This window comes from Lissotriton vulgaris, chromosome 2_2 (genome assembly GCF_964263255.1).
Source record: "Lissotriton vulgaris chromosome 2_2, aLisVul1.2, whole genome shotgun sequence".
In the NCBI taxonomy this organism is placed as follows: Eukaryota; Metazoa; Chordata; class Amphibia; order Caudata; family Salamandridae; genus Lissotriton; species Lissotriton vulgaris.
In genome coordinates, this window is record NC_141688.1 from 55,024,773 (window position 1) to 55,039,775 (window position 15,003).

Genomic DNA, 15,003 nt, shown 5'->3' on the forward strand with positions numbered 1-15,003 from the left:
CTCACCTGTCTGGGAAATGGGCGACTCACCTGCTAGGCAATGAAGGCTTCTGTCTTTACAATTCAGCACTAATCACACAATCTCCCAGGGGATTAAAAAATGAATCTCACCTTGTGTAATGTAACTGGTGCTCATGTAAATTGTTCCAGTGCCCTGATACCGCATGTGTGTCATATAAAACTATAAAAATAAAATAATTAATAAATAAGGGCCTGATTTAGATCTTGGTGGACGGTGAGGGATATCCTGTCTGCCAAAATATGTATCCCCTCACCGTTGTGACAGAGTAACCTGTCTGCCAAGATCAAAATCAGGCCATAAGGCCCTCATTTGCAGACTTTTGGTGAAGGGCAACGCTCGAAGCCTTCTTGCTGTGCAGTACCGCTTATGGGGTTTTTAGGGTTCTCAGAAAGGAAGGGAAGGGCGCGCTGCCTAATATAAATGTTTAGTGTGTTTATATGCTGGATAATGGCGTGGTGCAGCAGAGCGAGCGGAAAAGACCTCTTAACCGTTCAAAAAAAGGTCTGAAGACAGACCTTCGAGACAATGTGAACAACAGAGCTCGTGCACACAACAAGCAAGGTATTAACAATATTGATTACACAAAGAAAGCATTGTAGATATGCAGCCAAATAAATGACAGTTGCAATTATTGTAAGATTTCGAAGTATTATTCACAATGTAGCAATCAACGGACCGTTGTTGGAAAACGGCGACCGGGAACCAAAGGAGGAGGGATACCACGCTGGTGATAACTCCACGATTCAAGCTGCACCCCCGCGATCTGGAACCCTATTGTGGATCCCCTCCCGGTTATATGCTTAATATACACACGTATTAAGCACGACACGCTGAGCACTTAACCCAATGTGCTCTTGATTGCTACATTGTGAATAATTCTTCGATTTGATGATAGGAATCAAACCTCTGCATCGGCTACTCCGACTTACGAGATCAGTTCTATTGGATTATTTCCCGCCAGACCTACATGAGTGTAGGTTGCGTCTTAAGCCCTGAAGAGTCGTTGTGAGTTGTTCCCACACGACGAAACACGTGTCGGCTGGTTGTGGAATCATTAAACTACCCATCTTCCAAGAAATCTTACAATAATTGCAACTGTCATTTATTTGGCTGCATATCTACAATGCTTTCTTTGTGAAATCAATATTGTTAATACCTTGCTTGTTCTGTGCACGAGCTCTGTTGTTCACTTCTTGCTGTGCAGCCCTACATCAGAGGAAAAGGGAAGGAATGCGCCGTATCTATGAGATACAGAGCATTTCTGTCCTCTTCCCCAGCGCTGGTGCGCCATCGCAGGCCCCCAGGCACCACGGTTCAAGGGTGTCTGGGTTGTAGGAATGATTGTTTTTGTGTATGAATCCACAGTTTTTTTAAATATATGTACCTGGTGTGATCTTTGATCACCTGAGAAGGGCCTGTTGTGATGCCTGTCTGAAGTGCTTACAGCGTGCCAGGTACTCCTTTTGCTTTCACTAGCTTATAACAGTGCACTCTCATGACTGCTATGCAGTGCATTCTGAGCAAAAGGGTTCTCACACTATGGGCACATTTCTTAGGGGCTTATATATGGGATTTTGGCATAAGGCAGCGCAGCAAGGCACCTTGCTGCGCTGCACTAGGCCAAAGTAAAAGGGCAGGAAAGCACAGTTTTAAGGCAATATAGTGCATTCCTATTCTTTCTTGCTGCGCTGGCATTACCATTTGCAATATCTCGCCATGTATTGGCAAATCTCAATGTTTATGATGCAAACATTAATACTTACTTTAACTGATCAGGTTTGTGGAGTCTATAGTCTGTTTTCTCATTTGTCCAGATGTACTGCCAGTTCCTCACCTTTTTTTAGCCCTTTGGGTGCTTTTGACTGTAGATCAATAATATATCGGGACTCTAGTCTCCGTAATTTCAGTACCCGGTCCCCACCCCTCGGATCTAATGGTACATGATCTACAGCAAAATAATGCAGCAGCTCCCTGTTGCTTTGATGTTTAATGGCGAAGTGCCTGGCCACTGGATAATTAAAATCTGTATTTACAATTGTAGGCTGATGTTCTAGAATACGGATCTTAACACTATGTGCAGTGCTGCCTATATATCTCAGCCCACATGGGCATGTGAGACAATAGACCGCATGTTTTGTGACATGTCAAAAATGTGTTGATTATCTTCCTTTATTTTAAACCTGGTATGTCATAGGAAATTACCCTCCTGCTGTTGGCACCTAGCATTTTCCACAGGGATAGAAGCCTTTCATATCTCTAATCATACCTGTTCTCTCTGGAAATTTTTGTAGATGGCTGTGTACCAATTTGTCCCGCAATAATCTCGCTTTTCTAAATCTAACAGTGTGGTCCGAGGGATATCGGGCCCGATGTAGGTAAATCTCATTTACCAACTCTAGAATAACTAATTCTACCGATTCGGTATTCTAGATTCGGTTAATGAGATGTAGGTAATAAATCGGTAATTTTTACCGTATCGGTATGATTCGGTAATTACCGAATCAGTATTTCCTTGAGGCCCATAGGATTCAATGTCAATTACTGAATCGGTAAATACCGATTCTGTAAAATTACCGATTTGTCAAGGGGGACAGGGTGTCACTTTGACACCCTGTTGCACCCCTGATTCTGGCTTGTTTGCCATGTGACACACATACATGCCCTAAGGGCAGATGTGCATGTACACAGGAATTCGTTAATAATAATAATAATAATACTAGTATTTATAAAGCGCAAACAGCTGCCTCAACTAGGAGGCCTCCCGGCGCTGTGAGGGCTTGGCAAGAAAGCTAGCTGGGAGACTGCGGCTTAGAGAGGCACCAAGAACAACCACGAAATAGTATTTCATGGTAAATAACGAATTCTGAAGGGCCTGTGGCACCGTTTTCAGTGCCACCTACATCTAGATTTACCGATTCGGTAAATTTACCGAATTGGTATTTTACAGATTCGGTAACTTTACCGAATCGGTAAATTTACCGAATAGGTAAATGTTAGGCCCCCTACATCTCAATCTCCAAATACCTGTCGGCAACGGCCGAAATCGTCCGTTAACGACCGGTATTTGGCGGCCTACATCTGGCCCATCATTCCCAATAATTATGTCAGTTTTCAAGATGTGCCAGCTTTTTCTTAGCATGTTTCTTAAGGAATTGGCATCATCCGAATAAGTGGTAAGTAGTCTGAACCGTCCTCCATCTTTTTCTTCAATATTGACCTTTTTCTTTCTATCTTTCAGTAACTCATGTCTTCGGATTCTCTTTACCTTTTCCATAGTGGTATCTAGAAGATCCCTACCGTACCCTCTCTCTGTGAATCTTGCAATACTGTCCCACGCTGCTGCTATGAAGTCACATTCCCTAGAACAATTTTGTTTCAGTCTGAGGAGCTCCCCATATGGCAACCAATTTGGGCGGATGGTTACTCTTGGCATGTAAAATGGAATTGCCTGCAGTCTGTTTTCTAATTTCCCATCTTTCTCAAACAGCCTCATATCCAAATAGGTCATTGCCACTGAACTGATGTATGAGGTAAATCTTAAATTTACATCATTCTGATTTAGGTGTTAAATAAATTCCTCAGCTGAAATTTGTGACCCCTTCCCTACAAGGAAGAGGTCGTCAACGACCTGTACCAGACTACAATATTGTCAACCCACTTTAAATTTTCTTGGGCTTGGGATACCTGCTCCTCCCACCAGCCCACAAACAAGTTCGCATAGCTGGGGACGAAGCAGGTACCCATGGCAGTTCCAGAAATTTGTCTGCGAAGTTCCCCTTGAAATAGGAACATTTTATTTAATAAACAAAATTATATAAATTCAATTAACATATTGCTATGCTATGCTCAGCGAACTTCATAGGCCTCTTGTTTAAAAAATATCTGACTGCATTCAGTCCATGTTGGTGATTGATGCACGGATAAAGGCTTGTAATGTCCAGTGCAATTAATAAATTGGTAGGTTCCCATTTCAATTAATTGATCTTCACAATGAAATCTTTAGTATCCTTTATATATGAGCTTAACTGCAAAACCACTTGAAAGAGAAAGTGATCAATGTAGATTGATAGGTTCTCGGCCAGACTTCCTATCGATGAGACGATAGGTCTCCTAGGAGGATTTGTTTCATCCTTGTGAATTTTGGGAAGCTGATAAAATGTTGGTATCACTGGATTATTGGTTTTTAAGAAGATATATTCGTCTGTATCAAGCATTGATTTTGAATGCCATTGAGTGATTAGAGCTTGATATTGTATAATGCTCTCATTGTATCGTCCTTTGTCAGTTTTTTCATAAAACGTATCATTGAGTTGTCTCAATGCCCCCCGGCAATATTGTTCCCTCGTCCTCAGGACATTATTGCCCCTTTTGTTTGCAGATAACCTTATTGTCCTTCTCAAAATTCTGTATTATCAATCTTTGTTCTTTAGTTATATTTTGGTTTGATCTCTTTGGGAATTTGCTGTTTGTCCGGAATTTGACCAAATCCTTCATTACCCCCAAGCCCCGGGGACCGCCAACACGGAAAGGCCGTCCCCGGGGGATGGGGTCCCCGGGACTGAATATGGCCTCGGGAGGGGGGCCATGCAGCCCCCTTACATTTTTTAAAATAAAAAAATAGGGGTCAGGCCCTGGGGGATGGGTTCCCCAGGGCCAATAAAATAGGAAAGGAAGGGGTGCTACACAGCCCCTCTTCTTACATTTTTTTTTTAAAAGACCGGCATCATCCCCTCCCTGCAGCACTCTGCAAACGCGCCCTCTGGCGAGATGTAAGCTTTGAATACGGAGGGTCCCTGGGGGCCAACTAGCCCACCAGGTTCTTCCAGTATGTGCCACTGCTCAGTGTTGCAGAGAGGTGGCCCAGGCCATGCCCCTCTTTACTGTGGTGCTTACTGGAGGTAAGTAGTGGGCTAGGTGGCCCCCGGGGACCCTCAGGATTCAAGGGGACTTAATCCCACAATTTACAAAGCACCAGGGGTGCGTTTGCGCAGTGGTGCAGGGAGGGGCATGGCCTGATGTCTCAAGTGTGGAAACGCGCACTGTGACACGTTTTAAGTTGGGGAAATAAGTCTCCTTGAATCCTGAGGGTTCCTGGGGACCAACTAACCCACCAAGTATATCCAGTAAGCGCCACTGAGTTGCATTGCAGAGAGGTTTAAAATGGGGCAAGGCCTCGGACCACCCATCTGCAACGCAGCTCTGTGGTGCTTACTGGAGGTACATTGTGGGCTAGTTGGACCCAGGGACTCTCAGGATTCAAGGGGACTGAATCCCCCAACTTAAAACGTGCAACAAGGCACCTTTGCACAGTGGTGAAGGCAGGAGGTGGGGCCGGAGGGGACATGTGTGCAAACATGCCCCAAGATCTACACACACATCCACTCATTCACCAACAGTCCTATAAAGTCACTCATACATGTACTCACTCATCATATTTACTCATACACCTATACATCCTGTTACACACCGCCACTCATCCATAGAGCTACTCAAACACATAGTCACACATGCAAACAAAGTATCAAACATCCATTTACTTGCAGTTATACACACATTACCACACTTACTTCTATCGAACCTTACACATACTTACTCCCTTAAACAATCACTTTTAAAAACACATACTTATTTATACAGGAACTCTTCCAATCTCTCACTCGCACATGTACTCACTTATATACACACCAATACTCACATATACTAGTTTAAAACATATGAAGTCTATACTAATATAATAAAGAGAGCCCAAACCTTTGAGGCGGGTAATCTCAAGAACCACAGCACCAATCACAACACCCAATACAGCGTTGGAAAGGGCAGTTGCAGCAGAAGGACATAGGCTATGCAGACGCCCACCATATACATTTAAAAGGTAAAAGAACCATGTCAGCAAAGTAGTCCTGTGTGGGCGTGTCTGCGTTGTGCTGTGGGCGTGTGCTGGAGGCATGACAAGCATTGGGGGCGTGTGGTACATTCCGCCCTTCATGCCATGTCTCATATGGTGTGCTGTGGGTGTGTGCTGGGGGCGTGGGCGTGTGCGGGGCGCGGGATTAGAAAAAAAAACAGAGAGCATTGTGCCCAATATTTCATTGTTTTTTCTTCCAAGGTTCTGTACATTCCAGCTCCGGGTGTCCACCCTGCTCCCTTTAAATATCCCTGCACCCCATAATCATAACCCACCCTTACTCCTTAAAATACCCCAACACCCTTAAACACTAACCCATCTTAACCCTATAAATATACCCTGTACCCCAAAACCCAAACCTATCCCTAAACCCTAAAAATACCCCTGTACCCCAAAACCCAAACCTAGCCCTGAACCCTATAAATACCCCTGTACCTCAAAACCCAAACCTACCCAAGAACCCTTAAAATACCCCTGTACCCCAAAACCCAAACCTACCCCTGAACCCTAAAAATACCCCTGTACCCCAAAACCCAAACCTAGCCCTGAACCATAAAAATAACCCGTACCCCAAAACACAAACCTACCCCCTGAACCCTAAAATACTCATGTACCCCAAAACCCAAACCTAGCCCTGAACCCTTGAAATACCCCTGTACCCCAAAACCCAAACCTACCCCTGAACCCTAAAAATACCTCTATACCCCAAAGCCCAAACCTAGCCCTGAACCCTAAAAATACCCCTGTACCCCAAAACCCATACCTATCCCTAAACCCTAAAACTACCCCTGTACCCCAAAACCCATACCTAGATCTGAACCCTTAAAATACCCAAACACTCCAAAACATATACCTCAGTACCCCAAAACACAGACCCCTATACCCATACTTACCTTATCCAAACATTAAAAAAAACATGCTTTTACCATTTTACCATTTTACCGTTGTGACAAAGTAACCTGTCTGCCAAGATCAAAATCACCCTCATTTGCAGACTGTTGGTGTAGGGCAGGGCTGCAAGCCTTCTTGCTGTGCAGCCTTACACCAGAGGAAAAGGGAAGGAATGCGCCGTATCTATGAGATACAGAGCATTTCTGTCCTCTTCCCCAGCGCTGGTGCACAATTGGCTGTCATGCGCCATCGCAGGCCCCCATGCACCACGGTTCAAGGGTGTCTGGGTTGTAGGAATGATTGTTTTTGTGTATGAATCCACAGTTTTTTAAATATCTGTACCTGGTGTGATCTTTGATCACCTGAGAAGGGCCTGTTGTGATGCCTGTCTGAAGTGCTTACAGCGTGCCAGGTACTCCTTTTGCTTTTCACTAGCTATAGCAGTGCACTCTGATGACTGCTATGCAGTGCATTCTGAGCAAAAGGGTTCTCACACTATGGGCAAATTGCTTAGGGGCTTATATATGGGATTTTGGCATAGGGCAGCGCAGCAAGGCACCTTGCTGCGCTGCCCTAGGCCAAAGTAAAATGGCAGGAAAGCACTGTTGTAAGGCAATATAGTGCATTCCTATTCTTTCTTGCTGCGCTGGCATTACCATTTGCAATATCTCGCCATTTATTGGCAAATCTCAATGTCTATGATGCAAACATTAACACTAACTTTAACTGATCAGGTTTGTGGAGTCTATAGTCTGTTTTCTCATTTGCCCAGATGTACTGCCAGTTCCTCACCTTTTTTTAGTCCTTGGGGTGCTTTTGACTGTAGATCAATAATATATCGGGACTCTAATCAATTTCAGTACCCGGTCCCCACCCCTTGGATCTAATGGTACATGATCTACAGCAAAATACTGCAGCAGCTCCCTGTTGCTTTGATGTTTATTGGCAAAGTGCCTGGCCACTGGATAATTAAAATCTTTATTTACAATTGCACGCTGATGTTCTAGAATACGGATCTTAACACTATGTACAGTGCTGCCTATATATCTCAGCCCACATGGGCATGTGAGACAATAGACTGCATGTTTTGTGTGACATGTGAACATTTTTTTGATTATCTTCCATTACTTTAAACCTGGTATGTCATAGGAAATTACCCTCCTGCTGTTGGCACACGCCTTGCATTTTCCACAGGGATAGAAGCCTTTCATATCTCTAATCATACCTGTTCTCTCTGGAATTTTTTGTAGATGGCTATGTACCAATCTGTCCCACAATGATCTCGCTTTTCTAAATCTAAACAGTGGGGCCCGAGGGATATCATTCCCAATAATGATGTCAGTTTTCAAAATGTGCCAGCTTTTTCTGAGCATGTTTCTTGAGGAATAGGCATCATCCGAATAAGTGGTAATCAGTCTGAACCGTCCTCCATCTTTTTCTTGAATATTGGCCTTTCTCTTTCTATCTTTCAGTAACTCATGTCTTGGGATTCTCTTTACCTTTTCCATAGTGGTATCTAGTAGATCCCTACCGTACCCTCTCTCTGTGAATCTTGCAATACTGTCACACGCTGCTGCTATGAAGTCACATTCCCTAGAACAATTTCGTTTCAGTCTGAGGAGCTCCCCATATGGTATACTTTTAACCAATTTGGGCGGATGGTTACTCTCGGCATGTAAAATGGAATTGCCTCAAGTCAGTTTTCTAATTTCCCATCTTTCTCAAACAGCCTCAAATCCAAATAGGTCACTGTCACTGAACTGATGTCTGATGTAAATCTTAAATTTACATCATTCTGATTTAGGTGTTGAATAAATTCCTCAGCTGAAATTTGTGACCCCTTCCATACAAGGAAGAGGTCATCAATGTACCTGTACCAGACTACAATATTGTCAACCCACTTTAAATTTTCTTGGGCCTGGGATACCTGCTCCTCCCACCAGCCCAGGAACAAGTTCGCGTAGCTGGGGGCGAAGCAGGTACCCATGGCAGTTCCAGAAATTTGTCTGCAAAGTTTCCCGTGAAATAGGAAAACTTTATTCAATAAAAAAATTATATAAATTCGATTAACATATTGCTATGCTCAGCGAACTACATAGGCCTCTTGTTTAAAAAGTATCTGACTACATTCAGACCTTGTTGGTGAGTGATGCACTGATAAAGGCTTGTAATGTCCAGTGCAATTAATACATTGGTAGGTTCCCATTTCAATTCATTGAGCTTCACAATGAAATCTTTAGTGTCCTTTATATATGAGCTTAACTGCAAAACCACTTGAAAGAGAAAGTGATCAATGTAGAAGGATAGGTTCTCTGCCAGACTTCCTATCGATGAGACAATAGGTCTGCTAGGTGGATTTGTTTCATCCTTGTGAATTTTGGGAAGCTGATAACATGTTGGTATCACTGGATTATTGTTTTTTAAGAAGATATATTCGTCTGTATCAAGCATTGATTCTGAATGCCATTGGGTGATTAGAGCTTGATGTTGTATAATGCTCTCATTGTATCGTCCTTTTTCAGTTTTTTCATAAAACTTATCATTCAGTTGTCTCAATGCCCCCCGGCAATATCGTTCCCTCGTCATCAAGATAATATTGCCCCTTTTGTTTGCAGATAACCTTATTGTCCTTCTCAAAATTCTGTAGTATCAATCTTTGTTTAGTTATATTTTGGTTTGATCTCTTTGGGAATTTGCTGTTTGTCTGGAATTTGACCAAATCCTTCATTACCCCCAAGCCCCGGGGACCGCCAACAGCCAACACGGAAAGGCCGGCCCCGGGGCATGGGGTCCCCGGGGCTGAATATGGCCTCGGGAGGGGGGCAATGCAGCCCCCTTCAAGAGGGGTTAGGCCCTGGGGGATGAGGTCCCCAGGGCCAATAAAATAGGAAAGGAAGGGGGGCTACACAGACCCTCTTCTTAAAATGTTTTTTTTTAAAAGACCGGCATCGCCCCCTCCCTGCTGCACTCTGCAAACACGCCCTCTGGTGAGATGTAAGCTTGGTAATTAATTCCTCTTGAATACTGAGGGTCCCTGGGGGCCAACTAGCCCACCAGGAACTTCCAGTATGCACCACTGCTCAGTGTTGCAGAGGGGTGGCCCAGGCCATGCCCCTCTTTACACCACTCTGCAACGTAGCTCAGTGGTGCTTACTGGAGGTAAGTAGTGGGCTATGTGGCCCCCGGGGACCCTCAGGATTCAAGGGGACTTAATCCCACAATTTACAAAGCACCAGGGGTGCGTTTGCGCAGTGGTGCAGGGAAGGGGGGCATGGCCTGATGTCTCAAGTGTGGAAACGCGCACTGTGACGTGTTTTAAGTTGGGGAAATAAGTCTCCTTGAATCCTGATGGTCCCTGGGGGCCAACTAACCCACCAGGTATGTCCAGTAAGCGCCACAGAGTTGCATTGCAGAGAGGTTTAAAATGGGGCATGGCGTGGACCACCTCTCTGCAACGCAGCTCTGTGGTGCTTACTGGAGGTACATGGTGGGCTAGTTGGACCCAGGGACTCTCAGGATTCAAGGGGACTTAATCCCCTAACTTAAAATGTGCAACGGAGCACCTTTGCACAGTGGTGAAGGCAGGTGGTGTGGCCAGAGGGGACATGTGTGCAAAAATGCCCCAAGATCTACACACACATCCACTCATTCACCAACAGTCCTATAAAGTCACTCATACATGAACTCACTCATCATATTTACTCATACACCCATACATCCTGTTACACACCGCCACTCATCCATAGAGTTACTCACACACATAGTCACACATGCAAACAAAGTATCAAACATCCAATTACTTGCAGTTATACACACACTACCACACTTCCTTCTACCGAACCTTACACATACTTATTCTCTTAAACAATCACTTTTAGAAACATTCTTATTTATACAGGAACTCTTCCAATCTCTCACTTGCACATATACTCACTTATATACACACCAATACTCACATATACTAGTTTAAAACATATGTAGTTACTCATAAAGACACTATTGAGACAGTCATTCACTCACTAACACACCTGTACACACACTCATCCACCCACACAGTCCTGCACACATGCTGTCTTCAACACATACAAACAGTGAGCCATTCATTCATGCATCTATGCACTAAGTAATACCCCCCACCGACCCATACAGACACTCAGACACTCATAATGATACTCAAAAAACAACTAATATCCCATATAGACACTCATGTATCTACTCACTAACCCATGCAGCCACTTATACACAAAGTGAGAGACTGATACAGATATTTACATATTTAAACATTACTCTTTAACCCATGTATCCCCTAAGATCCACGTAATCAGTCAGTTATACAATCAAATTTACAAAAAAAATCATCCATTTATACACTTACATACCAATTTCTACTTCCATCGACCTTGAGATATACATATATAAAACATATTTATTTTTCAGAAAACACACATTCACTGCATGATGTCATCAGTGATGTCATTTGAGATGTCATCAGTGATGTCATCAGTGATGTCACTGACTATATCTATGTGATGTAATATGTGACATCATCAGCAGTGCACTGCGGGCGCGTGAGTTATAGTTAGCTGAACTAACTACAATGGGGGAATTTCAATGGTTTTGTACGAGTGAAATGGCCAACTAACAATAACGCCCCTGAAACCTATGTTTTTTTCAGTGAAAAAAAATAATAAAATATACATATATATAAGATTAAGTTGTCCTTCAGGTACGATCATGCACTGCAAAACAGATGAAGCAAAGCCAATAGATGGTCATATATTTTATTGAATGCCCGACACCACCTCCATCATGACGTGTTTCAGCCCACATGGGGCCTTGATTACATGTACATATATATATCTAACCCTAAACCCACCCTGAACCCTAAAAATACCCAGCACCCCAAAACCCTAATGCACTCTGACCCCCAAATTCCCATTGCACCCAAAAACCTTAAACGCACCCTGAACCCTAAAAAGTCCCCCTACACCTCAAACCCTAAACTACCCTGACCCCTTAAATTACCCCTGCACCCAAAACCTAAAGGCACCCGGACCCCCAAAAATACCCCTGCACCCCAAAACCTTAAATGCACCCTGAACCCCAAAAATACCCCTGCACCCCAAAACCTAAATGCACCCTGAACCCCAAAAATACCCCTGCCCCCAAAACCTTAAACGCACCCTGAACCCTAAAAATTCCCCTTACACCCCAAAGCCTAAATGCATCCTGTACCCCATAATCACCCCTGCACCCCAAAACCTGAACGCACCCTGAATCCCCAAAATACCCCTGCACCCAAAATCCTTAAACGCACCCTGAACCCTAAAAATTCCCCTTACACCCCAAAGCCTAAATGCATCATGTATCCCCAAATCACCCCTGCACCCCAAAACCTGAACGCACCCTGAATCCCCAAAGTACCCCTGAACCCAAAATCCTTAAACACACCCTGAACCAAAAAATTACCCCTACACCTCAAAACCCTAACCCACCCTGACCCTCAAAATTACCCCTGCACCCCAAAACATAAACACACCTTGAAACCCAAAAATACCCCTGCACCCCAAAACCTTAAATGCAGCTTGAACCCTAAAAATACCCTTGCACCCCAAAACCAAAACACACCCTGAACCCCAAAAATACCCTTGCAACCCAAAACCTTAAACACACCCTGAACCCTAAAAAACCCTACACCCCAAAAGCCTAACCCACATTGATCCCTAAAATAATGCCAGCACCCTAAACGTAAATGCACCCCGAACCCCAAAAATACCCCTGCACCCAAAAACCTTAAACGCATCCTGAACCCTAAAAATACCCCTACACCACAAAAGCTTAACCCATTCTGATCCCTAAAATTACCCCAGTACCCCTAAACCTAAACGCACCCTGAACCTCAAAAATAGCCCTGCACCCCAAAACCTTAAACGCACCATAAACCCTAAAAATACCCCCTACACCCCAACACCCTAACCCACTCTGACCCCTAAAAATACCAGAGTACCCCAAAACCAAAACGCACCCTGAACCCTAAAATTACCCCATACACCCCAAAATCCTAACCCACCCTGACCCATAAAATTACCCCAGCACCCCAAAACCTAAACACACCCTGAAAATACCCCAGCACCCCAGAATCCAAACATACACATAACCCTAAAATCACCCCTGAACCCCCATAACATATACCCCAACACCCAAACCCCAAACCCTATACTTATCTTATACTTACATTTAAAAAACATGCTTTTACCATTCATGCATTTACAGCGAATTTCGTTATAAAATCATGCGTGGTAAAAGCATATAAAATGTAATGCCATGTGTTGTAATGGCATTGCGGAGTAATGGTATTTGTGTTGTCAAGGTATGCGGGGTAATGGTATGCAGGATAAAAGATTTGTGGTAATGGTTGTTTAGTGGTCCGGGTTGGTGATTGGCGCTTGAGTATTGGCCCTAACCAACTCTTTGCTGCAATTAGGTGGCGGAGATTAGCATCTTTCTGATGAGTAGGGAGAGAGGAGTGGTACACGACTGAACTGTTTGACAAAAGAGACGCTTTTTCTCCCCAATGTAAGTTCAAGTTTTTGAACAATATTTTTGCATGAGGAGGTCTATATCCCCACAGTAAGTTCAGCAAAACTATGGTTGGCCCCCGGGGTAAAAGGAGATGGGAGGGTTGTTTATAAATAAGGTATTATTTTTCATGTAGGTTGCTTCTGCTTGAATTTCAGGCATGAAAATGTCAAGAACATATCATAATTTAGACTGGTCTAGTGAATGGAGTCTCCTTGCACAGTAGCTACACCTTAGTCGGTTTTCGCATTTCAGTCTTGACGAACGATTGAGTAGTCTGGTGGAACAATCACATCCTGCACCGGTTTAAAGGCATCATTGAACCAGGTGTCCATTAGAAATAGGAGGTATAATTTGTAATGCATAATCAGCTCTTCTACCTCTAGCCTATGTTTCACGCAGATATGCAATTGTGGAGCAGGTAACTGAGGGAGGATGGCATCAGGTTGTTTGGGGGAGCTGAGGGATGGTTTTCTGTAGCTGAGTAGAAACCTCTTGTTATGGTTTAGAGCCATCTTCCTGTGGTCTAGGATGGTGGCAATTTTGGTGATCTCTGTATTATGGCATTTAGAGATTGATGAATTATTGTCCTCTAGAAGGAGATTGGTGTTGGTTTCTCATAGGCACATTGGTTATTGGCCAATGAACTTTTTTGCTGCAAGATATGGAGATGTGTTTTCCCCAACCTTGTGTTGTTGGAATAAGGGGTTAGGAATTTTATATTACAAGCATCTAAAGCTACTGAATGGAGAGAGTTATATGAGGGGTGTGGAATGATAAGTAGACTTCTTTGGAGAGGAGCATTGACTTTGGTTGACGTTGATTCCCCCAAATGTATGCACGTTCCATAATATTTGTCAGACTGGAGTTAACTAGTACACCTTGGGCCATATTATCAAGAAAGGGCGATACATTATCGCCGCTTTTATCGGCAGGAAACTGCCGCTAAAGCGGCGATAATGGGCTTGATAATATGCCCTTGTGAATTCCCATAGAAGCCCAGTTTCGTGCAGATAAAAGCGGCGATAATGTATCGCCCTTTCTTGATAATATGTCCCTTAGTCCTCACTATGCAAGCATTTTCTCCAATGTATGTTGGACTGAAGTTACAATAGTAAATATGAAAGCCTCCTCACTAACCCTCTCAGCTTGAATATTTCACCTTCCCACTATTCTGTACCTTTTCTTTTCTATCCTTTTTTAGTTTCCTTCTTAGCCTTCATGTATATAGAATCGTTTGATGTTCTCCCATGCAGAAAGTTTTCTTTTACTCCTACTCACATCTTTATCCTTGGTTTCCTGAAGCTGGAAGAAGCAGCAAGAAAGTGGGGGCGAGAGAAACAGGATCTATTGACAAAGCTTGCAGAACAAGATCACGGATTCGCTCGCACCTCAACTATGATCCTGCACGACTACCCCTTGGTGAGTAAAGAAAATGTTTATTTATAACTGGCATGTAATCATTACCAGGATCCACAGAAAAATGCCTGTCCTTTTGTCATTGAGAGACACCTGCCTCATTTAGACTAATGAGTGTAGCTAGTGATGCATCTCCATTGTTGTAATAACTACATGACCAGCAAGGCACCTCCTTCTTTGCAACTTCT

General features: G+C 43.6%; 1 protein-coding gene across 1 annotated transcript in view; it reads left to right on the forward strand.

Moving 5' to 3' along the window:
- Nucleotides 1-15,003, forward strand: part of CCDC33 (coiled-coil domain containing 33) — a 1,028,600-nt gene that overhangs the window by 971,359 nt on the left and 42,238 nt on the right. The window contains exon 21 of the mRNA XM_086959778.1: nt 14,702-14,818. Within this exon, the coding sequence (XP_086815904.1) occupies nt 14,702-14,818 (117 nt within the window). The remainder of the gene's footprint in view (nt 1-14,701; nt 14,819-15,003) is intronic.